The sequence below is a fragment of the Fundulus heteroclitus genome, chromosome 3 (genome assembly GCF_011125445.2).
Source record: "Fundulus heteroclitus isolate FHET01 chromosome 3, MU-UCD_Fhet_4.1, whole genome shotgun sequence".
In the NCBI taxonomy this organism is placed as follows: domain Eukaryota; kingdom Metazoa; phylum Chordata; class Actinopteri; order Cyprinodontiformes; family Fundulidae; genus Fundulus; species Fundulus heteroclitus.
In genome coordinates, this window is record NC_046363.1 from 2832382 (window position 1) to 2859162 (window position 26781).

Below are 26781 nucleotides of genomic sequence, written 5' to 3' on the forward strand. Positions count from 1 at the left end.
ATCTCAGCAACTATTGCAACAACAGTGGGGACTTTCTCTGTATTAGGTGGGTGGTGTTATACCTGCTCGATGAACTACCATTATCACTTTTAATTTGACTCTTGATGCCACCTGGCATTGCCCAAAGCTCATATTTTCAAGTTTACACCCTTGGACATGTTAACCATGCTCCCACAAGACGCATCAATGTCCTACTGATGCCACCATATATACTGCATAGATTCTAAAGAACATACTATATACTGAACATGATGAATTAATGCACCTCTTTAACTACTATGTTGACAAGCTTGTCGCTGAAAAATCTAAATCCGTTTCAGCCTGATAGCAAAGGAAGGCTCAGTATAAACACTGGGTGGTCAGCTGACATTTTCCCAACAGATCTCTGTTTTTAGTGAACGAAAAGCAGCAAAAAGTGAAGGTATTTGATAAAAACACAGATATCCTGCATGAAGATAAAGCTGACCTAGGTTATCGGTGACTTCATACATGTCGTGGAAGTCTTTCATCCTTAAGCCAATGACATCCACAAAGTCCTCCACGAGACGGAACAGCTCTTTGATGTTGGGCCCCAGCTGAGAACACAGAGACATGAGAGTTGGTTGAAAGAAAAACACTTTCTTTTTGACACACAGACTAAAGGCAAACAATGTCCCACTGTTGCTTGTTGACTGAGAACCACAGTGTGTCTTGTCTTACACCCAACTGTGACCAGTTTCACCTTTGTACAATGTGAAATCATTTTACAATGTTTTTGCATGAAAGGCAGCGCTGCCAGTGCTCAATTAGCAACACAATTTTAAAAAGAACCATCAAATTCACCAAAACGTTTTCGCAGCATCCATTTAAACCCCAATAATTCTTTCCCCTTTAGTTATTTTCCCTACTGATGCTACAGAGCTAAACTTGATTAATTTTGTAAGAAAATCATGAATTTTATACAGGTTTCTAATTTTTACTAAAAAAGACTATTAAATGTGTCACATACTTAACAGGCTTTATATTGATAAAACTTGATGTGAAGAGTAAATATCCGCAGAAATGACTGACTAATTCCTCATTTAGTGCTGACTATGTTGACCAGATTTCCGAACCCCCCCAAAAAAACATTGGGGGGGACATTTCGTCCAACCAAAGCGGAAACTGTCCCTGGAAATCAGGGACGTCTGAATAACTTAGCATTGACATGCATAGCATAACTTTTAGGCCCTTTTTTTTTTTTTTTTGCGGCTCTAGTGGCTCGCTTTTTAACACAGTAGGCTGACAGGAATGGGGGTGGAAGAGGGGAAGAGACATGCAGCAAAGGACCGCAGGTCCTTTCGCGTCGAGGACTAAGGCCTCCGTACATGGGTCTCGCTACATGCTGCGCCACCAGCGCGTCCTTTAGAGCCAATTCTTTACTGATTCTTTTGATTTTGTCCACCTAGTCATTAAAAACCAACCATGCATTTTCAGTGGGGTAAGGCTTTTACAGTCATGGATCCATAATTTCCATGTTCTTATCATTTAGACAGTGTCTGTCTCACTTTTGCCTTGTAACAGTGCACTCTATACAGCAGATCATCATCAAATGGTTCTTTTATTGTTAATAAGTTACTCTATAAGGATGTTTAGATCTCAATCTGTATCTTCATGCATGTGTTGTTGGGCAGATTTGTGAGGGGCCCTCTCAATTGGACAAGTAATAACTCCACACATGGATTGTATCAGGGTGACTTACTATTTCTATGAATTTTTGTCCACATGTTTCAAGCATTCAGAAGAAAAAGGATTTGTCACAGAGAATGACCATCATTCCCCTGTCCATCCTGCAATATAGCCTGCTATCATTTCTAAGACATTGGTCTGATAGTGTTGGCCATTTCTGCAATGATGGCAAACAAAGCAATGTCTTTTACCTTTCAGTAAAAGACAATGCTAGCACTTGTTGGACCCTCAAAGGTGACACAAAGCCTTCTTCATTGCAGCTGAACCACTCACTAAGTTCCCAGAGAAAAGGAAAACCTTTTTTCTCAAGTGCAACATTCTTCTCAGTAATTGCCTGGTAAGTGAGGGTATTTTGATGCAAGGGATGATGGCTATTCTGTTTTTTGGCAAGTAACAATTGCTAACACAAGAAAGCAATTATTTAAACGACATCTGCCCATCTTACAGCAATTAGTCTGCTAATTAGATTGACAGAACAATTTCAGCTGTACTGTTTCATCATTTCATAACCCTACCTGGGCTGACATTGGCTGTTTGTGTTATGTGCCATGTGGACGGTTGCCCAGAGCGGCATTAAAAGAGTGGGGGGAAGGGGGGGGGGGGGGGTTCTCCCCTGGATTAAATATTTTTCAGTACCATATAAAAAAATAAATCAGTTATCTGTCTATAACTATAAGTTCTATTCCATCTTTTGATGAGCTGTCTGTGGTTGCTGCCTAAAACGCTTTTATGTGCGTTGTCCTGAACTGCAATACATTTTATCTTCCCCCAGAATTAAGATTCATAGATCATATCAAATATGTATGTGTTCCTCAAAGGAACATTATCTAAGTATTATCTAACAACCCTTTTTCTGTCTCAATTGGGATAAATATTAATTATACTGGATTCTTTGGTTTATTTCTGCTTTAGAAAAAAAAAAAACGGATTCATTAAGAGCTTTAAGAAGCCCAGCTGGTTTATGTAGCGCTTCTCCTCCACCTGCATGGTGACAGCACTGGCACAGCCACCTATATACGGATGGATGCAGCAGATGGAAGAGTGGGCGCTTGCCTTGACTCAGTTCCTCATTAGCTGTAGCTATTTCTATCTTCTTGTCTGTCCTTTCTCCTAACCACTGTCTGTCTGAAAAGACACAGGTGGGCTGTTGTGACATTGTTTCACTCATCAGCTTCAGGGTTGTCATTACTGAACACGAAGTTCAACGGGGGAAGGAAATTACAAACAATGCAGAACTGTTTTAGAAAGAGGGTGGTACTCACCAGTTGTGCTTCCTCCCATCTGTCCCGGTTCTCTTCCATCAACAGATTGCTTACAGACTGCACAAAGTTCTGCAAAACAAAAATGCTACATTTTTTAATCCCTAGGATCGCTATGTTAGGCTTTTTATAGTTACATTTTTTGTCCCACTACATTGCCATTGGTTGGCATTTAAAAAGACAATTTAGGAGAAATGTGGAGCTTAGTGTCTTCCAGTGAACTGCGGTAAAGAATTGCAGATTTTCTTTGCTACATCTTCCCCCAGAAAAGTTACTTTTGTATTTTCTTCCAGTATTTTACAACATGCATCAAATCCTATTACATCTAGTCTTACTTGGGTGATAATAACACACAGAAAGACTGAAAAAGTGGCTGAAGTTTTCTTTCATTGTGGTAAACTTGTCCATGCCTTGCCTGGAAGACTGAAACAACTTTTTGAAATGTAGGAAAACAAAGATGACACATGAGGTTCTTCAAGGCTAATTTAAAAACCGGCACTTGCCAAGCACAACCCAGCCACACCTCTCAGGCCATCTGACATATTTACTCAGTCTTCCTCAAACTAGAACGAAACATATATTTTTCTCAGCTCTGGAACTAGCTCCCCAAATGCCTGAGATGTACAGAAAACATATTTAAAAAGGTAGAATGAGCCCATACAGCAAAAATGGCTCTAAATTGTATTATAACTCTATACCTTTAACCCCCACCCACAAAAAAAGAATAAACCACATTGTAAGACCATATTGGAATTACCCTCATGTCTGCACTGGTGGGGCTGTAGTAGGCTCTTCTGAAGATCTCCGTCATGTTCTTCAGTACATCCAAGATGGCCAACAGATCACCACTATAACTTGTTCCATCACTGGATGTAACCCTCAGCTTGGTCATCACTTCCGAAACTCCGTCTCCCACAAGGCCACGCTGTGCTTTGGATAAATGTTCCCGAGTCTGATAGAGAAAGTTTCTGTTAGTTTCTCTGTTATTTTGTTTCTGGGGAATCTCCTGCCTTCTCTAGAGTTATTGATCAGTACGACCTACGAGTCATGCAGTCATGTGGAACCAAATCTTAAACCAATCAAATTGGTCCTGAATGATTCTACACTATGCAGACTTTAAACAAAGGTTGAAATGTATTACATATTTTTATGATTGTGAAAAAAGAAATAAAGGGAACATTTCAATGCATTTTTGGTGTTAAAACAAAATTCATAATTTGCAGAAGTTTTCTCCATTTGTAAAAAAATTAATAAAAAAGTAAATCTGTTTGCAAAAACAAGTGAAATTAAAAAAAATGCTGATTCTTAGTTTTCCCAAAAAATATCTTTCTCTGAAGAACTCAGGGTCTTGTACTGATATATCTCGATGTGGATGTACTATTACCTAATACAACCTCCCCAAAACATACAAAATGGCTTTGCATAAGAATAACATTACTGCTTACTAAAGTTTGTATACTGCGATAGTCATTGGAAACGCATTTCATATAAGTAGGATTTTCCCAGTAGGCAATGCCCTCCTCATCCAAGGAGCAGCGGCGCAGGATGAGCCCTGTATGGGGACACAAATGCTCATCTGAGCACTGAGGACTCATAAAGTATCTTTAAACCTACAAACACCATAAATAGAACCTTCTGTGAATGCATGAAGAATGGAGGCTCACCCATGGCATTGGGAGGACAACGTACTGCGGCTGTATCCCCAGCAGGAGTCATCTTCCAGACAACGTTAGAGAAATTGTCCTCACCACATATCTCATGAGGCTCTATTCATGACACAAATGTACAACAGAAAGCTGAAGGAAACTATCAGTAACACAAAGTAAAGGTAGGGATTAAATAACTTTACAACACCATGCCCGTCTCAGATACAGATGCTATAAAGGAAATTAGGTTGCCATTCACTCACCTGGGCATTTCTTTTCACTGCAGTGACGGATTTCTTCTGGCTCTCCAGGACAAGGCTGTCCTCCGAAAAAGGGCCCAAAGCAATTCCTGTTCCTCTGCTGACTCCCTCCTCCGCATGTTTTCGAGCAGCCTGACCACAAGGACCAAGGCTGCCACTTTCCATCCACTAACATAATAAATACAACATGGATGAGAGGTTGTTTGAATAATTGAAGAAGGGATATACATTTCAAAAAGAACAAAAATGTTGTTGTTTGTTGACAGAAGAACCAGTAACAGTGTGCTACAAATTCCCATACCTGGACAATCCCCTAGGAAGCAGTCAAAAGTCTCCATCCAGTCTCCCCTACACTCCGAGCCTCCATATGAGGGACCGTTACACTCCCTGGTTCTTTTCATGGTCCCATTGGAACATGTAGCTGAGCAGGAGCTCCAGCTGGACCACTCATTCCAGACGCCATCCACTGACAGCCGGCAAGGCCACAGCAACATCAAGGACAAACAATGTCATCAACCAAGCTGTTTGTAAGGTGAGGTGAATAACAAGCTGAGAAAATGTTCTGGTGATCTAAGGTTATCCATCCATTCAGGTTGAAAACAGGCAGTATCAGATTGATTGTTGACGTGTCATGCATACCTGGACAGACAGCTATGTTGCAGAATTTGGTCTGTTTCTCCGGTCCGTCGCAAGGATCTCCCCCAAACTGCGGGGGAGTACAGGTTCGTGTTCGGGACCTATAACCTCGGCCACAGGTGGACGAACACAAACTCCACGGTGACCACTCATCCCATGTGCCATGAACTGCAATCAGAGCAGCTATGGTGTGATTCAGAAGACAGATATGTGCCCCTTTTACAAACTGCGACAAAATAGCAGAACTTCACAGAAACAGGTGACCCATCTGTTACTCTGCTATGGGGTTGTTTTTGGAGAACACCCAGGAAATTAGATGTTGTTTATCGGACCTTCCCCTGCTGTCTCTGTCCCTGTGTGAAAACACCTTGAAACCTTATCTGCTTTTAGAGCGGCATCAGGAGGGTTTTCGGTGGGTAATGCAAGGTCAGGGAAAGGGCTAAGCACCAGAAGGAGACAGGAGCGGGTAGCCACTGGGGGTTGGTGGTGGGTGGGGGTGGGGGTGGGGGTGGGGGGACTTACCTGGACAAACGGCTGAGTTATTGCAAGGTCTCTGCTCTCGCAGTGGCCCACTACACTGGGTGCTGTAGGAGGAGGACACACAGAAACGAGTGCGACTCTGCCAGCCTTCCCCGCAGGTGGCAGAACACACACTCCACGCTGACCACTCCTCACCTGAAGTTGAGTCTACTGAGGAAGATGGAGGTGGGTAAAGGATGGAAGGATTGGGAGGAGAAGGAAGAGAAGGAGAGGGCCATGACAAATTATCATGCAGGATGCAGCCTGTGGGGCCAAAAAAAGAGGGGCCATGGTATCAAAAGGTAAAGTATATTTGTGCCACATTTCAGGGGCTGCTTTTGTCAAACGCCTTGAATTTCAGAAATAATGAATTAAGTATTTTTTTTGGCTCTATGGCTGACAGATGAGGTTTTTCCTGGCGGATTAAACCCACTGTCCATTAAGAGGATCAGTCTTCCAAACATCACAGCTAATCATTCTAAAGGACAAGGCAAGGAGTTGTTTAAGGGCGTACAAGTGACACTGTAAACACTATCCTGCCTTGCGACAACAGATAAAGGCTAACCTCCTTTGTCCAAATTCACACATTGCTCTCCTCAGGCAAGCGACCCCTGAAATGGACCCCAGCATTGGATCTGCTTGTTCTTTATCTGTCAGGCTCAAAAGTCATATCCTTTGCATTGACTCGGTGTAAAAGTAAATGCCATTGCCTTAGGATATGTCATTCATACTTTTACAGGCTGAGACTGCCAATTAGATGGGTCATTGAACCAATTAGAGAAAACTGGGCAGTCTCAGATGGGTTGGGAGAAAAGGAATAGTAACAGGAGGTGGGGAGCTAATAAGCACATCAAAGTGATGCCTCATTCAAAGTCAAAATCTCTTTAGCATTGTTTAAACTCCATAATTGTCAGGTAGCAATAGGTTTATACTTCACCAACTTAGACTGAATTTGTCTTGAATTAGGGCTGAACCCCTTTTTAGGCAAATACAGTGAATTTCCAAACGTGATCTCAAAACTGCTCACAGTGACGAGCAAAGAGGAATAGCTCAGCAATTTTGGAAACATGTTGTTAAACTCTATGTTTTCTCCGTGACCTGTCTGCGGTTGTGCTAAACCTTTCTGTCATAATTTTTTGTCTATTTTTTGATAATCATAATTACACATTTAATTTCATTTATTTTAAATAATTTCAACTAATACTCCATCTGAACAAGCTGGAAAGAGAATCCACATCTATCAGATTAATACATGTCAATTTTTCTCCTCTGGGATAAAAATCACTGACTGTAGTTACACTCTCAGTAACTAAATATCAACTGTGAAATTAAATTGTTGCACTTAAAATATGAACAGATCACCTGCTGTGGCGTAATCAAATGTCTCGATTGGATTGCTGCAGAGTCTATTGTCCTGAGGTTTTAGACTTTTGCCTCGGGCAACAGATTTCTCATGGCTGTATTTTTTGTTGTTCTGTTTGCTGTATACAAGTGCCTTCAGCCAAAGTTTCTGCAGTTGAACTGATCAAATGTCGGCAAGACTCTCCGGACAAGGGGTTTCCTGCACTAGTCTGTGACCCGTCTTTGTCTCAGACTGGTACAGACTGCTAAGCCTTCTGTCCATAGTTCTTCAACACATCAGTTCCCAGATAGGTAGATGAATTCAGTGCAGTATCCAGGCCAGATGATGCTCAGATGCTCTGATGGGAATTTTTTTGGATTAACTTAGTCACCTCAAAAACAGCTAATTAATATGCTAATTCGCCACCAAGTGGTCTGGGCTGTGAACAACAATCTGTCAAAATGACAGATGGCCTTCAGAATTTTCCATCAGCGTTTAAAAATATATACTATATTCTGGTATAAAACGGAAGATATTAAGTTAACACAACCTCTGGGGCTAGAGTACCTTTTTTATTAAGACAATTGTCCAGCATCCTGTGTTGCTATGTGTGTGGATCTTTAATAACTTATAACAACTATCTAATCAATAACAGACCATTAGGCTTAGAATCTGTCTAAACACAACTTAAACTGTGCAGGTAAATAATGTTGAAAGGATAAAGTTCTAATAAGGTGTACTTTTTTGATAATCGTCACCTATTACTATTGCCACTGTTGAAGTGGAATAAGCTGAGGAAATGCTTCTGAAAGACCCGGTTCATGGGTAAGTTGTACTGTAACTTTTTTTATTTCCAGCATCTTTACATTACGTGTCTGCTATTTCAGAAAGAGGGCACATGAATACAGTAGGACACAACGCTGATCTTGTAATAAGAAAACTTTGCAATGAGATCCTATGATCATTATAAGTCAGTGTCAGACAACTTAATCTTTAGTAAATGTATTCTTCAGCAGTGATTATGATGAAGAAGATTAGTCGTATCAGCCACCTGCCACCTTCCAGGCAGCTACGGTCAGCCTGAAGACCTGGGAAGTGCAAGGTTCCATCTGCCCCACAACAAAGCAACAGCTCATTCAGACCAACAAAAATAGGGAAAATAGCTTCAAAGCAGGTTAGTCAGACTACACCTCTACCTGATGACAATGAGGACATGTTGCACAGTCCAGGTGACCCTGACACTGAGCCACTTGTACCTCCAATTAAATTGTTTGTACATTTCAAGACAGTTTGGGATTAATAATTCTTGTTTTCAATAAAAGACCTCTGTTTAGAGACAAAAGTATACAATGGAAATCTGCACTTTTATCAGACCAGATTCCCTTTTATGGGGGAGAAAAACACATTTGGTGCAGTTTTGGCCCATTTTGGCACAACTGTGCCAAAATCACCAGTCCACCTGGCACACTGCCCACTAAAACCTTTGATCGAACAAATATACTTCAACTGATTCAGTCCAGATTTGTTGCAGTATATTTTCAAAGCGGTATTTATGGTGTTTGTAGGGTTCATTTGGGATAAAATTTAGGCAATTTTTTTCTTTTTTTTTTGTTTAATCACCTATAAATCAGACATGGTGACATTTGCAATAGTGGTTGCACCTGAAAAATATTCTTTAATGCCTTTGAGTCATCCAAAAACTAACATTTACACTTTATGACTTTGGAGCTGTACTTGATTTAAATCACATATTTGATTCCAGGCGAAAATTGCCCCTGAAACCCTCTGGGCTTAAAGGGTTAAAATGATGGAGGTAGTGGTCACACTAAACATAAGAAAACGTAGAAGCAAAGCTGACCAGAGATCGTAGAGAACTTGATACATAGAGGTCAAACGTAATGCCTTTACATGACAGACCTGATAAGGCCATGATACTGGAAGGGTGATTACTAAAAAAAAATCATCTTTCGAGGTGAATGTCTTTGTTCACTACTCTAACAGTTTGGACCTTTTTGTTTGAGGTTCTGTACAGTAGCTGTTGGATTTTTGAATGCTGTTTACATTTGAATGGATCTGTGTCTGGATGCATACGCATATGGATGGGAATAAGCATGTGAGTCGTTTGTGCATCTTAGGGTTTATTTGTGTGAGTTTTTTTTTAGATACCAAAGAACAATTTATATATTCTGTATATTTAATGGACAGTAAAGAATTGCATCTATGTTCCGCTCGTGTCTACATAAAGCACTGATATATGAATGATATCTTCTGTTTGAATCATAGAATGAAGCTAAAACAAAAGACATTCCAATTTGTTGAGCTATTCCTTGAAATGCATCTTTTGACTTTGGTGCAACATCACTTTACCAGAGAGGTGGGACTCTGATTTCATATTTCACAGACAATACACAGTGTTCTGTTAAAAGCTCTCATTTAATTCAGTTCCACAATATTCAGTCAGGGTCCATGTTGGAAGTAGTCCACTGTGGACAAGGCACTGCTGTGGGAGATTTTGATAGATGTGTGTATTATAAGTGTGTCACAGCTGTATGTGGAAGTAAACTGGTCACCCAAGCTGCCACAGTGACTGATGCATGGGATCCCTCTGCGTCCCGTTGTCTTACCTGTTTGAGGACTCTGCTGTCCGCTGCGGGGCTTGTCTGTGTCATCACGCTTGCGGCTGTCCACCGAACGGAGAGACTGGCTGCGAGAGAGATGGCGACCTTTGCCTAAAGGAGGATGAGGCAATGCCAGGAGGGGGAGGAGGGGCGGGGTTAGCAACCAGAGCTCCTTCATCAACGGCTTATATTTGGGACACAACCGTGACGTGATTGGTCACCCAGAACAGCATCAGCCAAACTTGGGACTTGTGTTGTGCTGTTGGTGTTCATGTGCTGTTCCTGTGTGCTGACAATTTTTTTCAGTTGTTGTATAATGCCATTCATCAGAGTCTTCAAGTGCCTCTGATGGTGTGACTAAGTACAGAAATACACTTAAACCCATCACAGCAGCAGCAATGACTGGTTGCTGTGAAAAACAGAAATGCATCAATCGTTCTGCACAGATGAAAGAAGCTTTAAGCTGTCAAACATTTCAATGAAAGCCCTAATACGTCTTGGTAAATAGCTACTCAAAAGAAAGCACTCAGATGTTCGCTGCCTGAGTCACCCTTTAAGGGTTTTAAGATTTTGAAATAGTTGAATCCTTGCATTCTTGGCCATAAAAAGGTTGACCATGCAGTTTTTCTTCTTTTTTTTCATCGATCAAAGTCCCCTTTCCAACATGCACTCTTTAAGTCAAAATGCTGAATCACACAGTTAAGATACAGAAACAGATGAACAAGGTAGTTGAACAGGAAAGGTAAAGCTAAATAGCTTTAGGACATCCAACACCAGCATCTAACAAGAGTTCTCAGGGTAATGAACTAACCTGAGCAGGACTGGGAGTTGCAGGGCCGTCCTTCTTCCACCACACCTTCACACAGAAAAGACTCTTCTGGAGGTGACTGACAGGTTCGAGCTCGCGTTTGGATTCCTCCCCCACACTCGCTGCTGCACTGCCCCCAGTGACCCCACACACTCCAACCACCTGCAGACACAAATCCAAACACAACACCACTGTCATTTCTAAAACACTGCAGTCCTGTCAACAATTAGGTCCAATATAAGTCTTAGCTGGCTGAGCTTTGCTCTACAACAGTTTATTTATTTATTTAAATACAATTTTTCATTAAAAGATCAAACATGCCTTTATGTTCTTAACAAACAGTTGACATTTTCCAAATTATGAGTTTAATAAACTGGCACAGATTAAAGTGCACAAAGACTGCTACACATCAGAGTTCATTATGGCAGATGGGCTAAGGGGTGGAGAATGATGCCAGTTTGATGCCAAAAAAGGAAATAGGCAAATGTTGTTTCACAATGATACACAGTCAGCTTTACAGACAGTCACTTGTAAGAGGCAAAGAAAATTATACATGGCTTTCAGCATCCTTTTACGAAGAGAAATCTGAATTTGCATCAATGTTCAGGCTCGTCTTCTCTGGCACTCTGAAATAAAATCCAATGCAATCAACTGCTTTCATGGTTTACCTAAACAGTAAGCAGTGTCTGCATGTGTGCATCTCATTATAAATGCAGCTGTGAGGGCCTCAGAGGTTTGTCAGAGAACTTTAGAGAACAAACCAAGAAACACAGCAGACAGGTCAGGAAGAAAAGTTCTGGGAATGTTTAGATTTAACTGAGAACATTTCTATCCACCTAAACAGACAAGGAAACATTATCTAGACAAGCATCCGGGGAACCTGTGGAAACTTTGGATTAGATCCACAGCTCAGGTCAGAGAATATGACAAAAAGACAACTCATAGTTGTGGACTGCATAAATCTGGCTTTAATGAAAAAGTGACACGAAGAAAGCTAGAATGGTCCGACATAAACTAAGATCTGAATCCAAATGAGAGTTTTTGACAAGACTTTAAAATGGATGTTATCATCCAGTCTCCATCTAGTCTGACTCAGCTTGATCTATTTTGCCTGGAAGAACCAGCAAAAACACGTCTCCTCTTTAATACCATGTTTGACAATTAGACAGAACCTCCTTTTCTGACACTTAAGAAATGTGAATCCCTCAATTGTGGGAACATAGTCTCCTTTCCTAAAAATGTGAGACCACTTAGTGTCACAAGAGATATTACTTCAATCTTCTAAGTCCTGATAAATACATACTTAAAAAAAGAGTGTTGTTGGAATACCTATGCTAACATTAGTGTTGTTTGAAGATTATACTGTAGAAAAAAAAAAAACAAGTCCAAAGTCACTTATAACAAGCAGACTTGGCAACATTGATTCACAGTATGTTATTGTTTACTTGAGTTTATTAGTTTTCTTTATTCCTTTCCCTTTTTATTATGCAGTTAAGTTAAATATTACAAACCAAGTTAAGGAGTTTTTTTGACAAAAGTATTTTATTTTTATTTTTTTGTATTTTGGAGAGAACTTGTTTGTATTTATTCTGTATAGGTGTACGGTGCTTGCTGTTAAATAAATTCCCTCCTTCGCCTGTTGTTCTCTAATTCTGCACCCCACCAGGCAGGTACTCAGAAACAGTAACGGACAGAAACTGGGAAATCAGGTGGTTCCCTGACTTGGTCATTCTGATTAAAATTACTAACTTTGGTAATTATTACCATAGCCTCTTATTAATACTTATTCATAGCCAAACCAAAACATATTTATGCACAACACCCCTTTGTGTGCATTTTGCTTTAAACCGCGCCTTGAAATTCCTCAGTCATCTTCACAAAAATCTATACCCAGCACTGTACCTTTATAAATTCCCACACTAACTGAAGCCATGTCGGAAAAGTATAGGACATACAGCTTCCATCCATCACAACCTAGTGTCCAAAAACTAGTTTCCAAACTATCAAAGAACACATAAACACATTGTAAAAAAGGCATTAAAGTAATAATCAAAGCAGATGCACAGAAGATAAGGCTGTGTGTGAGTGAAGAGTTTGAAAACTAACCTGCAGCAGCATGAAATATGCATCACAGACTGATTTTATCTCGCAATGAAGGAGTGTCTGAGGGGACATTTTTTCCTCTAAAACCATGGTGTGATAAATACCATTGTCATCATCAAATTCCCTGTTTGGCCATTCTGATTTAATGCTTGCCATTAAGATGTGTGCTGATATGAGGAGGATTGGGTAAAGTGCTGTCGAACGACTCTCTCCTGCCTGTGTCCTGCATGCTCATAAATGTTTAATGGCACAGACAGATGCCTGTAAGCCCCCACAGGCGACGACAAATATGTATTAATCTGCATGAATAGAACATGAAGTTGGCCAACATCCAGACACACACAGTTTTAATTACTCGCAAATCAATTTCCTTTAGGGGCGAGGCTGCGATGAGAGAGGCCACTGTGAAGAGCACTTGATTCAGGGGAAAGAGTCAGAGCAGACGCACACACTCACACACAAACACACACACAAACACACACACAGACATACAGAACTCATTTGCAGCAGTGTGTCATCTCAACTTGCCAGAACCGTAAGTCTAAGAATATGACTGATGTAGACAGAGTGATGACAGACTGGGACCGTTTCTTTCAGAAATATTATGAGCATCTCAATATCGATAGCATTGTAGAATTATTTGTGTACTTTTAATCGCAGCATACAATCTGTCTTTTTAATTGCATCAAAGCCAGTGGTGTCCAAACCTTTTGTCACATGGGCAAAAATCACAAGGTTGAAAGTACTTGCATGCCACAAAAAATAGTTGTTTTTCTATAATATGCAAAACATTTTTTTTTCTTTTTATTTCCTGAATAAAAACTAAATTTGTTATATTTTAATAAAACAAAGTAGTCAGACCTTTTCAGAGAATAGATCAGTAATGGATTATACAAAGAACAAGACAAAGGTCCACCTTTGAAAACAGCCTCACCTATATATCAGCCAAACTTAATGAATGGGTGTGCAAATGTCAGCTATGGAGGAAATATCACAAGATGTTTGTGTTACTTACTATGAAATTAGGATGAAAGAAAGAAAATTTGGTTGAAAAAAAAAACATACTTTAGTTTGTGTTTAACAGTTTCCATTTCAATTTGTCAGTAAACACATCAAACACTGAAAAATAGAGCAAATTGTCCTTTTTGTGCTGGCGGGACGTATTTGGACCATTCCTAAAGTGGGATCATGGACCATCCTTGGACGCCCCTGCACTAGAACATCCCCCTGGTATACCATGAATTGTCAATATAGTAGATAGTATCAAATCAATAACTGTTCTAACCATTTAAAATACTCTGTGCAACTAGTTATGATCAATGATAACATTTATTGACCTTGTATAAATAGATTAAATTACTCTTATTTAGACCCAATAATGTTGGTTAACCTTTTAAGACCCAATGATTTTAATCCAAACATAGGCTTTTTGATGCCTGAATATATTTTTCTTCGAACATGTATTTTTTCCATCTCCTGACAGAATGAGGTTGACAATTGATCAAATATATGTTTGGAGATAAACTGATCAATTTCAGCTTTTTTTCAGGTCTTAACAGGCCAGAGCCTTATAGGGCTTCAGGAACGTGTGAAGCTTAACACCAGATTTGGGTTTTTATTTGTGGCCAACACTGCAAGAGCAACACAGATTTTATGCAATTCGATTCACTTCTCAAAAACAATTCACTTTTATTAAGTGTTTTGATTAAGTGGAATAGGATTTTACACAGAATGATAGAAATTGTCTTAAAATTCCAGTTTCATGAGAAGGTCTTGTAAATTAACTTTGTACGATTGCTAAGCACCTGGCTCTCAATCATTGAACCAATGAGCCTCAGCTTGATATGAAAAGCGTGCTACTGGTATTTCACTTCACAACATATTGCATTAAATATGTATTGTTTTATCTTTGATCAAAGTGGAATCATCTGAACAGATTGGATTTAACCAAGCAAGTAAAAAAAAAGAAAATATGTTGTAATGATATCATCTGAAAACGTGATCCCAACATGGATACTCTACAGTTTCACTACCGTCGTATGTCTGTGATTCTGTGCAAATAAATTTTTTTTTCCCATGCATAGTTATCATTGTTGCCTCCCCACAAGAAGGTTGCCAGTTCACCTCTCAAGGTGTGGCCCTGCTCCAGATACTCACCCCTCCTACAGTCTGAAGACATCTATATTAGGTTAACAGTTGTCTCTAAATAACTCTTTGGCGTTAGTTTGAGTGTGCATGGTGGTCGGCGTGAATTCCATCAGTGACCCTGTGATTGTATGGTGTATGCTAGTTTATAGCATGCTGCATATTAACCACTGCTTTCTGTATTTTGTTCAAACTCTGTCTACAATTACAGAAGCTTAGAGCCAACAAACAATCATGACTTGGTATTGTTCTGTAACTGTCCTTGTTGTGACCCTTTGAACATATATATTGGTACATTCTTAGCTTAAGTTATAAGAACAATTTTTATTCCAAAACAAAGTGTATTATTCCTGCAGAAAACAATAAAGAACAGACATTCATAGCAATATCAATAAGTAGATCTTTTTGTGTGGAGGCTTCTTTTAGGAGAGCTCATGCAAGGTTGGTATTCCAAGATATGCTTCAGCTAATCTCCTGATTCTGGTTTTATTGTGATTGAATACCCTTTATACATGCCCGCCAACAGGAGGAGACATTGGGGCAAACTCTCCTGGGCGCATGTAAGAGGAGGGGCCCAGAACTGGGGCTCTGATCATTCAAACATCTGGAATAACAATGTGTCAGCAATGAGAACAATCCTAAGAAAAACCTTTCTCCTGTTGACTAAGTCGCTTAGGTTATATAACTCTTTATTTTCTCTAATTTCAATACAAATAGACAACAGTACTGGCACTTTCCCAAACAGCAGTCAGAACAAATATACAAATAAAAATTAAAATAGATTCAATATTCATGTGTCAATAACTTGTGCTGTTATCTCAGCAACATGAATTAACTGCTTAACTATCAGAAAAGCATCAACAAAATTAAAGCCACAGCTGTTTCATAGTTCTTAAACATCCATCCTACCTTTTAACAAGATGAAAAATAGAACTCACTAGGGGTGGGCGATATGAATAAAATATATCACAATATCTTTGGGCTATATCGCTATACACGATACATATCACGATATGATCAAATAACCCTGAATAACAAATGTTTTTAGCCAAATAGTGCCTAAAGTTGCATTGGCATATCTCATGTCAACGTGTCAAATTTGTATGAAAAATGTATCGCAAAATAAAAATTTGTTTAAAATGTTATATTTTAGCCATTTTTTAACCACAACTGCACATATAAGATTTTCACAAATTACAATATTGTCATATTAGAGCTCTTTCATGATCAACACTGAACCTTAAAAAACAGAACATCCCAGCGGCCAAAAGAAACACCAAGGAAAAATCTGACACAAAATAAACCTGAAATAAAAGGGGCTCTTTTGTGCTTAAGACATATAAATCTGTATAATAAAAATGTGACCATCCCAAAAACAAAAGCTTGTATTGTGACTATAAAATCAATTGACCAGACACAGCTACATATACAGAGCATCTAAAAAATATTTCCATTGCTCTTTAGGTGCTGGGAAATTTTAAACAAACGTTTTTTTCTGTCATATGGGATTTAGCAAAAGAAGATGCCAGTTTCAACAGTTTTATGGCTGCTTTAATGGGGTACCGCGCGCGAGCTATTTTTAGAAACACAACGTCACGATGACGTCACATCACGTGGTACGCAGTGGGGCAAACTCCGGAAAGCCGCCGTTGTTTCGCTGTAAGAGACGTGCGTTAGCCTAGGTTTTACTTGGTAAACGACTGCTTTTTCCAAATCTAAGACCATGGTTTTTAAACATTGTTGCTATGGAACGTGCAACAGCGACTCGAGTTACGCTGATCGGCCGCATATGAAGGATGTTTTCTTCAAGACTGCCAAGGAGAAATGTGTGCGCTGGGACCGGGGCGGTGGGCCTACACAACAGTTCAACCCGGAAAAAGTTACCAAATTCAAGTACATATGTAGCAAGCATTTTGTCGGAGGAAAGGGCACAACCGAAGAACATCCTGACCCAATTCCAGCGACATCAAGTCAAGGTAAGAGTATTTTGGTGGCCGACATGTTAATAAAGTAGCGCCTGCTACCATGACAGCATATAGGCTATCATGGTAGCAGGCGCTGACATGATAGCCTGCTACCAGGCTTACTCAAAAACATTTCAAATGAGACAAACATTAAACATATACCCATTCCTGGACGGTGATTGCAAACAACAACAAAAAAAACGGCCGACGCTGCCATGATCGCCGCGCAGGAAAAAAAACAAAGCTTACCGTTCATCAACTCGGCCAGTTTTCCAGTCTTTTTAAGCCATCGACACTCAAGCCATCGTTTGAGCTGAACGTTGGTGTGTTCTTCGACAGTGCGACCAGTAAACCGTGTGCCTGGGACATCGTCTTGGGAAAGTTTAACGGCTGTAAAGTCGGTCATATCCGTTATCCGTGCGTTCTCTCCTGTATGCGTTCTCTCCTGTATGCCCAACCTAAGCGGCAAAAGGGGCGTTGCTCTTGAGACGGTGACGTCACGTGCGCGGTACCGCATTGAAGTTTCCTTCAGTGTTTTGGCCAGTGTTTTGACATGCCATCATTGGACAAGAGCGTGTGAGCAGGAGGGCTTTACAGTTCAGCTGTAACTTTATTCAGTGTTTATTTGATCACAGGGGATCTGTTTTATATGATCCATTCACGCGAGTCTATCAACACAAAATTGTTACGCCAGTTCGGGACTTGACAGACTGCATTTTCCAAGATGCAATGTGGTCAAAATGGCCACCAACTCCTATCATGCAACACGGCCCAAAATGGCCACCGCCCCTAACAACGGAAGACAGATAACGTTACTATGAGGAAGGTATTTATTTCGATCGCACATGGCAATCTTTCTTCTTTGGCACGCCGTCAGACTGGGAAGACACCACAGCTGTTTCACTCAGTTGGTTTCCACCCCACGCGCCACGTGCTCAAACTTCTCGCTGGACCGAGATTTACCGAAGCAACTCCATCCCTGCACTGCTGATGCAGGAGGTCGACTCTAAAAAGTACTTTTCCTAACCCACTTCGATCAAAGACTGAGAGCCGTTTATCTCCCGGTGATCGTAAAGGGAGCACGCTTTCGTTTTGGCCGAACAAAGCGTCTCACTGCCCAGAGAGAGACTTCGGGGACCCCCACCCCCCTTTTCCTTGCTGCCTGACGGACCTGCGCTCGCCGAAGCGAAAGGGCTTTCCCCTTTTTTTTTATTTCTCTTTTCACCCGTAAGGTGATTTAGGTGTGCCTGGGCAGAAGTAGGATTTTAGTTTAATGTTTGTTTACTCCAAGACGGAGTTGTTTTAACTGTTGAATATTTTCAATGTATATGCATGCATTTTGTAAGTGATTTTGGCTGTGTTTGATTTGAGGCTCTTATAAGCGGCTCCGCCGAGAGCCGATTTTTTCCATATTTTCCCCGTTCTATCTTTTCTCCTTATCAGTTAAATCTCTTTGTGAACCTCGGTTCGCGCTCTTCTCTTGAATCTCATTCGGGCCGCCACTTAATCAAGGTGCCACACAACATCAGCGTAAGCGTTGATTACGTCAGTTAGACCTCCCCCCTTTAGGTATCACGCAAGGTGATGCATAAAGGGTCACGTGTTGTCATAGTCGCCATCTTGGAGAGGCGCAGCATAGGTAAGCTGTAGCTAGCTGTTGGAAAACATTGAAACGTCCAGCTGGATTCTCAAAGCTGTTTGTCTTTTAATGTCAGTGCCGACATCTTGAATGTGATGTTTATACAACTGAGTGAACTAAGATTTGCTGTCTCTTACTTTAACCCATTTTTGACATTTTTTCCACATATATTTTACATGTTTGGTTTGGTAGCGAGTAGAGTTCCACGGTTGTTGAGTCAGAGAATTACTGTAACAGGGAATTGCTTTTGGTTCAATAAAAGCAACAACTTGTGGAATAGTAATTGTTTGTGGTTATTCTGATTCACAGTTGTATGGTCTTTCAGAATATAGAGTTACCACTTTTCGTGTTAACATCTGACATTAAAACAGAGACATTATCATTGGATTAGTGATAAAGGAGTAACCGTAAACTTTCTGTACGTAAAATTGCAGTTATAATTTGAGTTATCAAAGCTGCTGGATAGATCTCATCTGCAAGGAACCGATCAGATCAGGCCTCCTGTTCCAGCATAAATGAGTTCATAACAACTAATTAATAAACGCATTAGTGTTATAAATTATTACAAGCTTACCGCTGGTATCACCACCATTTGAGCCACATTTTGCTATAGCTACTATTTGAGCTTGAATGACCTATTATTAAAATTATTATTAATTATAATTATTATTATTATTAATAATAATAATAATAATAATAATAATATTCATATTCAAACAGCTTCTGGCATTACAAAATGCACGAACAAGCAGACAGCTGTGATGGACTCAGGAAGGGGGATTTTTGGTTTCAGCAGACAGACACGTGACAATCTACTAACACAAAGCAAATATTATCATGAGACATCTGCAAGTGACCACAGAGCCGTTTACTTTCTGAGAACGGTTTATTGAGAGATCTGTCGAGTTTAAACAGACGTGATAATCCGTCAGCCAAACGTCCTTGATCTGTTCATACGATGTGTTAAATGTTCAGTTTTAACCCAGTATCTGAACGATAACATAACAACCCTCATCTTTTTCTCCTCTAACAAAAATAAAACTTCTCTATTTTCACTTGTAGATGGTTGGAAATGAGACAGGGCAGACTGGATTGGATCTCCCTGCTGCATGCGTGCTCCCGACACGGTGGACACAGATTCTGGTGGTCATAACTCGAAGAACCAGCGTGGTAAATCCACAGAGCTGATTAACGTTAGGTGGAATGTTTAGGTTTATATTTTTGTTCGGGAGGACACTGCAAATGGCTTGGCTAGGCCTAGCTCACATAATGCTGGAACGTGTTAGCTACCACACAGCACCAACCATACTTCTAGCAAAAGAAAACCTTTCCACTAATACAGCTTTCTTTTCAGCAACTTTGAGGCCTCTACATGTCAACCAACGTCTCAGTTGTTCGACGGTGTGCTTCTCAATTTAAACATGTTGAAATTAAGCTCCTGGGACATCCTCATCTTCCAGAATTATTGGTGGTGCACACATTGGAATTTCTCAGTTTGTAATTTGATTGTCCGACCGTCTGGGGCACTGGAGATGATTTCCGGGGGGTGGAGCTGACCTATTTGAGAAATGCCCCATTGTTACACCCTTTTGTGTCGAATGTTTTTTTTGTATAAGATATTAAGTTAGTCTACCTGGCTACATATATATAGCAAGTATCTTCAATTCCAGTCCTTGAGGTCTTGTGTGCTGCAGCTTTTAGACGTGTCCCTGGTCCAGCACACTTGGAGGGATAGTTAATCAGCAGGACTTGACTGCATGCTGAGGAGCTAATTCAGCCATTTGAATCAGGTGTGTTGATTCACACCTCACCCTCCTTCTGAAGCATGACTGCCCCCAGTCCACATGAAGAGGCATCTGCAGAGATTTTCTGTGGCTGGTTTGGGTCATAAAGCTGTAGTTAGGGAGCAGATAAAAGATCCTGTTTGAGGGTGTTAAACGCCTTTTGTTGATCGTGCCATTATGAATGTGGTAAGGCAGGCTGACTCTTTGGACAGTGGTATTTGCCAAAAGCCCATATTTGCATCGAGCCTTGAAAGGTACTGATCACCCATCAGCATGCCTAATCTCTGGTCAATGGAGGGAAGGATGTAAATTTCACAGCACACCGACTGATTTAAGGGTGTTGTGTCCACACAGATGTGTACGCTAGTTGTTTTTTTTTTTTTTCTTTTTTTGGGAGCTGTAACCATGCCACAGCACCAATCAGTTGGCTCTTCCACACAGCTATAACTCCCAGCTTTTACATCCTCTCTAGCTCCTCCTTGACTTTGCCCATTAGTAGCAGTGATACACGCCTCGGCACCTTGAGTGAAAAGGGCTTGGCATCAGGTTGCAGCTTTATCGTGTTTGGTGTTCGGACAAGCCCAAGTCCATTGCATAACTTGGGGCAAGCTGTCCTCACCGTCTGTTAGTCCACAGTGTCAACTCTGGCAATTAAGTGGAGTATCACTGAAGCTGTTCTGCACAGCAGCGGCACACATAGGTTTCTGACTACATATGTAGTCTGTGGTGCTCCTATTGCCATATGCAATAGTCTCTGTGGTGGACCCCAAAACTGTCAATGCATGTCTATCTGGTCCATAGAGGGCTTTTTGTGCTTGTCGCAGCTGCTTGGTTTTGGATGCAAAGCTTTCAGAAAACAGCTGTAACATCTGCTCCAGAATCTAGCTTGAATGTGACCTTACATGAGTGAGTGGTGGCCTAGTGGTTAGAGCCGCACACTTTCACTCTAAGATTGCAAGCATCCAGATCAATCCCCATAGATTGCCACTGTGAGTCCCTGAGCAAGACCCTTTGCCCCAGGTTGCTCCCTGGGTGCTGTGATAGCTGCCCATTGCTCTCTAAGGGATGGGTTAAATGCAGATGACTAACTGCAATCACAAATAAAGATTTATTGTTTCTTCTACTCATTTCCTATAACTTGTATGTCTGCCAGCCATGGTTCTTCACCAGAATCCATTACACCCAGAAAACGTCCATCTGCACAGTCAGTGACTTCGTTCACAGTTAAGTTGGACCTACAGACTCTACCATAGTGTCCACGTTTCCCACAGTTATGGCATTCTGTATTTGTAGCTGGGCATTGTGCTGCTGCATGTGCAGGTGTTTTCCCACACTTGAGACATGTTTTGCCATCCTGTGTCATCTGCTGAGGCTTTGGGGACTCTGCATTTGAACTTATTTTGTTTGGTCTTTTTTACCTGCACTGCATCCATAGTTATTTTATAAGCTTCCCCTCTTAAGTCAGTTTGCTGTCTTTTTGTTTCTTCAGATTGCCTTGCCATCGTGAGAACTTTAGCCAGAGTCAGATCTTGTCAAGCTACATTCTTCCTGACAGTGATGAAGATTTAAGAACAACTACAATCATATCTCTCAGAAGGTCATCGTTACTGAACTTTTCCCGTTCGTAAATCAAGTTCTTCCTCGAGACAAAGTGTCTATCAAAAGCTGTTTTAACAGCATCAAATTGCTGGTGCTGCATGCCCGTTAGCTCAAAGCCCTTTTAGCACGTCATCAGCCTCATCCTCCATGCAATAAACAGGTGTGTTTACTTGACTGGCATCTGAACATTTGTTCAGGTTACTTGCAAGCCTAAAACGCTCAAGCGGCGAAAAATCAGAGCTCTGGCGGTTTGATGGTGAAATTTGCCGCCATGGCTGCCACCGCCATTGCCAGCTAATGGGTGTGTCTCCCCCGTCCGCCGTGCTGAGCCATCCATTGCCGATAGCCGGCAACTTCTGACACCATGTTATGTTAGGTTCCCACATAAAAAAAGGGTCTGTATGTATTACTGCCCTATTACTGCCCTCTAGTAGTAATACATGTAATCCAATGCATTGCTCCACAATACATAGCAGTGTACTTCAGCCACCTGCGTTGTTACCAAGTTTTTTACACAATGCTTTTCAAGTTTTTTCTGAGACATTTGAAAATTAACTGAGCTGTTTTTTTATGTCAGATTGAAGAGTGATAGCAGAACAAATGACCCTGGGAAAGCTGTCAGCTGGCCTGCCTTTATGAATACAAACCCAGAAAAATGACCAGATGTTCTGAACAAAGAAAAGCACACCTTGTTTAAAATTAAGGTTTTGGCAAGGCTACAGAAGGCTCCATTGAAAAAAAATATTTTTTTTTGCTTGAACATAAGTGGAATGACGATAATGCAAGCTTTCTTTTCTTTCTGGCCTCAAAATCCCAGTCTTGGAGAGGGTAGAAATACATAAGGGAAGTAATGGAGTTTTGTCTTCCCAGGTCTGCAAGGGCATTTCATTATGTTCTCAATTTAGTGGGGTTCTTTTGTCTGAGCACCCGTCGTAGCAGGAGCATCTCTCCTCAATGGGGCTTAAACTCATCCTCCATCCTTCACCTTCCAGAATCCCTACTTTATGTTGACATTCAGTCTTGCTCCAAAACACACACTTGGTCTGCACTCGCTGAGTGTGTGTGGTTACACGGTTCACTGGGTGCATGCGAGCATGTCGACGAACTTCCTGAAAGTCACCTTCATCTTCTATTTGAAGCGAGAGGATGACTGCATGGGCATCTCCTCTTACAGCTCCAGTTTCTGTACTTTTGATCAATAGCTAGCACTTAGAGAAGGCGAGCGCGCACACACACACACACACACACACACACACACACACACACACACACACACGTACATCAGATTCATGAGGAATGCGTGTTTTTGAGGAGCTGTTATGGGAGCAAAGAATGGCTAAAATATGATGTTGAAAGCTGTAGAAACACGCAGCCAAGCTGGGGAGGAAGGAGCCCCGGCAGGCAGGAAATGTTTAGAAAGACAGAGACATGAGGACGTAGGGGGAAAATAATCATGAAAACATGAAGCCGAGGCAGAAACGGGATGACTGGTTCACACAAAGCTGTGTGGCTGAATGAAGGATAAGGCGAGTGCTGACACCCAGAGGACAGAAGCAGTCAACTGCACAGCAGAGATAACAGGCGGTGAAAGGAGGGGATGAAGGAGGAGGGATTGGGTGGGGGTGGGGTGGGGGGTGAAGGGAGACAAGAGCAGAAAGAGGGGGAAAATGCGAAGACAGATAAGACGAGGGGGAATAGGGGGAAAAGATAAGCTTCACTTGAATGGCGCGAAACGTTAAAATTGTACGCAGATGAAAATGCTCATGTGTGAGCATCCTCATACAAAGGAAACAAAGCTTCCTTATCTGAAAGCATTTTTTCATTGAAAGACATCCATCTGAATTGATCAGACTGATACTCTCCTTTGCAGTCAAAAATGGACTTATTTCTAAAAGTACAATAACCTACAGAGGAAATAACAACAGCAATGGACAATTTTACTGTGTTAAACTATACTGTTCTATATTTTCTATTGATAAAAAGATCCAAAAAGGTCATTGTAAGTGTGTTGTTGTTGTTTTTCTGTTGCAAGTCAATGATAAATAACATTTAAAACTTACATTCCTATTTTAAATATTCTGATTATGAGTAAGGCCAAAACTTAAAATACATCTGTATAGTTGAGAAAATAGCGCATAAAAAACACTAAATTGTTTGTTTCTTAACATCAAGCAAAATAAAAGGCCTCACTGATTTGAATGTGTTCTCCCAATGATAAAACATGAAATAAATAGTGTCAAACATGTCCATTTGCCTGATGTGATCATTTTTTTGGAATTTGATGGATTCTATTGATTGGCTTTCCGTATCACCATCAATCCACCTCTCTGTTTGCTTCTCTCTGCAGGCGCATTGTGTGGCTGCTGCCCACCACCAACAGACAGTGGGCAAGTGGCAAGTTACACCCTGGACAGGCTGCCATCCTATCAGAAGACACACAACACTCACTCCTAAAGGCAATTTAGAGAGACCAATTAGGTATGCATGTTTTAGGGCTGTGGGAGGAAGCCAGAGCACCAGGGGGGAACCCACAGCATGCAGAGTGAAAACTAAACTCCACAAAGAGAGACCCCAGGCCAGGATTCAAACCCAGAACCAAGTAAAAAGAGCTTCACCAACATGCAGCTAGCTTTCTGTACATCAACTCTATTTCTCCACTGCTGCTGGATCACCTTGAACCTAAAAATCACACTACTGAATAAAAACAAGACATTTTTTAATTTCCTGTTGTCATTACAAGCAAATGCATGGTGCTATTTGCATTGCTTTGGTGTGGTGTATGTTTAAGATTTCTCACTTTTTCTTTAGCTACTTCTTTTGTGTCGTAGCACTTTAAAAGCAAGAACAGAAACAAATTGTGTATCCTCAACTAGATAAGAGCGGTGATTATCATTTTTGTTAGCAACGAGACGAAGAAAATGAGTGATTTTGGTTCACTAATTGGTTCGTATTTTCATACAGAATCCTCTTGGTTATATATGTAATGCTTCACCTGAGCATTTTTGGAAATCTGTGTCCCATTAAGCTGCCACAAATCAGATGCAGTTGTTCTGCTACGTGATGGTATTTTTCTCCCACAACCACACTGATGTTTTTAATTCCACTTCCATAATTAAGCCTGATGCTACACAACAAAAAAACCCAAGAGTTCTAAAGCTGCTGTCACACAGTGTCTTATCGTGTTATGCATGTTTTGACTTCTAAAATGCATTTTATTAAAGTTCAAATGTGAAAAGATGAAATGCGTTGAGGATGAGGAAGACAAAAAGCAGCGAGCAATACTCATACTAGTTAGTGCTTCCTATTTGCAAACACCAACACTAATCTTTGATTTGGAAGGTATTTAAAGTGGAAATATTATGCTTTTCAGTTCTTATTTTTTTACATTTAAATAATTCACTTTTGGCCTATGGAAAGTAGAACTACAATGCTTTGGTCTGAGTTCCTTGTTAATTTACCCCCCACGTCTTCACTTTAATGCTACGCTAAGTAATTTTCGAGTAGCGCTCCCCCTACTGGGCCTTTTTAAAATAGCACTGTTGTAAACACGCCTCTCTGCGTGCCCCCCACACTCTACAGCTACAGCGCACTGTCACTCTAAGCAGAGTGACGAAGAGAGAGCTGTGTGTGTCGACCGATAGAGACCTGACGCCTCACTGTGAGCCCAGCGTAACGCAGCATGAGTGAGTCTATTTTAGATCTTGGTCATAAAGTAGAGAGAGAGATGTGTGTATGTGACGGATAGTGGCCGGCAGCGGGAGCAGGTCTATTTATAACTAGCGCTTAGTTTGTTGCCCAGATAAGAGACTTCATGGTCAAAAACAAGCCCAATAAACCGCAACATGCGACTCATGAAATTTATAAGTGACTTAATAAAAAACAAGCCTGATGTCGCTTATAATAGCCAGACTTTGTAACACTGTCCCTCAGTGGCGGCTGGTGAAACATTTTTTTGGTGGGGCTGGCCAATAGATTTCCCTGCCTAGCCCAGTACATGCATTCAAATTAAAAGTCGGAAAATTACTACGATTCCACAATAAGCATTTAATTAATAAAAAAAACATTGTTCACAAAGGATTATTTTGGTGGTTTTGTCTTATTAATCCTTTTCACAGACTCATGCCAGAGGGTTTGCATGTACATATATTATTACGAAACGAACATTTATGTCTTCACTTAAATATATATCTTAATTTTTTATTTATATATTTATTTAAGTAGAACAATGACCAGTGCAAAATTAAGTTGTATTTACTGGAGATGAAGTGTAAACTGCAAATTTTGTCATGGTATGATGGCTCCCACAGTCGATTGGGATTGTCTGCCTGCATCCTTTTCATTGAAATTATCCATTTCTTTCTTCTTTCTTCGTCCTTCGGTAAACGAAAGAAACGTACATCCGATGATTTGGAATGCCTCTGTGTGCAACCGGGAGCACAACAAGTCGTAGGCATTGTTTAGATTCCAAAAATAAACAAACTAAAAGTACGCTCTAATTCACCCGTTTTGTCACGGTGGTAAGTGAAAACAGTGCTGTTTTTGCCTACCAGTGGGACCCGGATGTAGCGCGGATGTAGCTTGTGACGTCACGCATGAACTGAAGTAGTGTATATATATATATATATATATATATATATATCTGCGACAGACTAGCGACCTCTCCAGGGTGTACGTCATCAGAGTCAGATTTACAAATATATACACTCTACAGCAGGAGTCACCAACCTTTTTGAAACTGAGAGCTACTTCAGT

General features: G+C 40.7%; 1 protein-coding gene across 9 annotated transcripts in view; it reads right to left on the reverse strand.

Moving 5' to 3' along the window:
• Window positions 1-26781, reverse strand: part of adgrb1a (adhesion G protein-coupled receptor B1a) — a 234214-nt gene that overhangs the window by 110879 nt on the left and 96554 nt on the right. For 5 of the 9 annotated variants that reach the window (XM_036128777.1, XM_036128809.1, XM_036128793.1 and 2 more), the window contains exons 3-13: window positions 10799-10957; window positions 9994-10098; window positions 6031-6198; window positions 5512-5691; window positions 5174-5338; window positions 4876-5040; window positions 4631-4732; window positions 4412-4518; window positions 3724-3918; window positions 2970-3038; window positions 467-575 (exon numbers count right to left, since the gene is read on the reverse strand). In XM_036128777.1, coding sequence (XP_035984670.1) covers window positions 467-575; window positions 2970-3038; window positions 3724-3918; window positions 4412-4518; window positions 4631-4732; window positions 4876-5040; window positions 5174-5338; window positions 5512-5691; window positions 6031-6198; window positions 9994-10098; window positions 10799-10957 — 1524 coding nt within the window. The remainder of the gene's footprint in view (window positions 1-466; window positions 576-2969; window positions 3039-3723; window positions 3919-4411; window positions 4519-4630; window positions 4733-4875; window positions 5041-5173; window positions 5339-5511; window positions 5692-6030; window positions 6199-9993; window positions 10099-10798; window positions 10958-26781) is intronic. The other 4 variants (XM_036128795.1, XM_036128773.1, XM_036128781.1 and 1 more) reach the window with 4 other exon arrangements.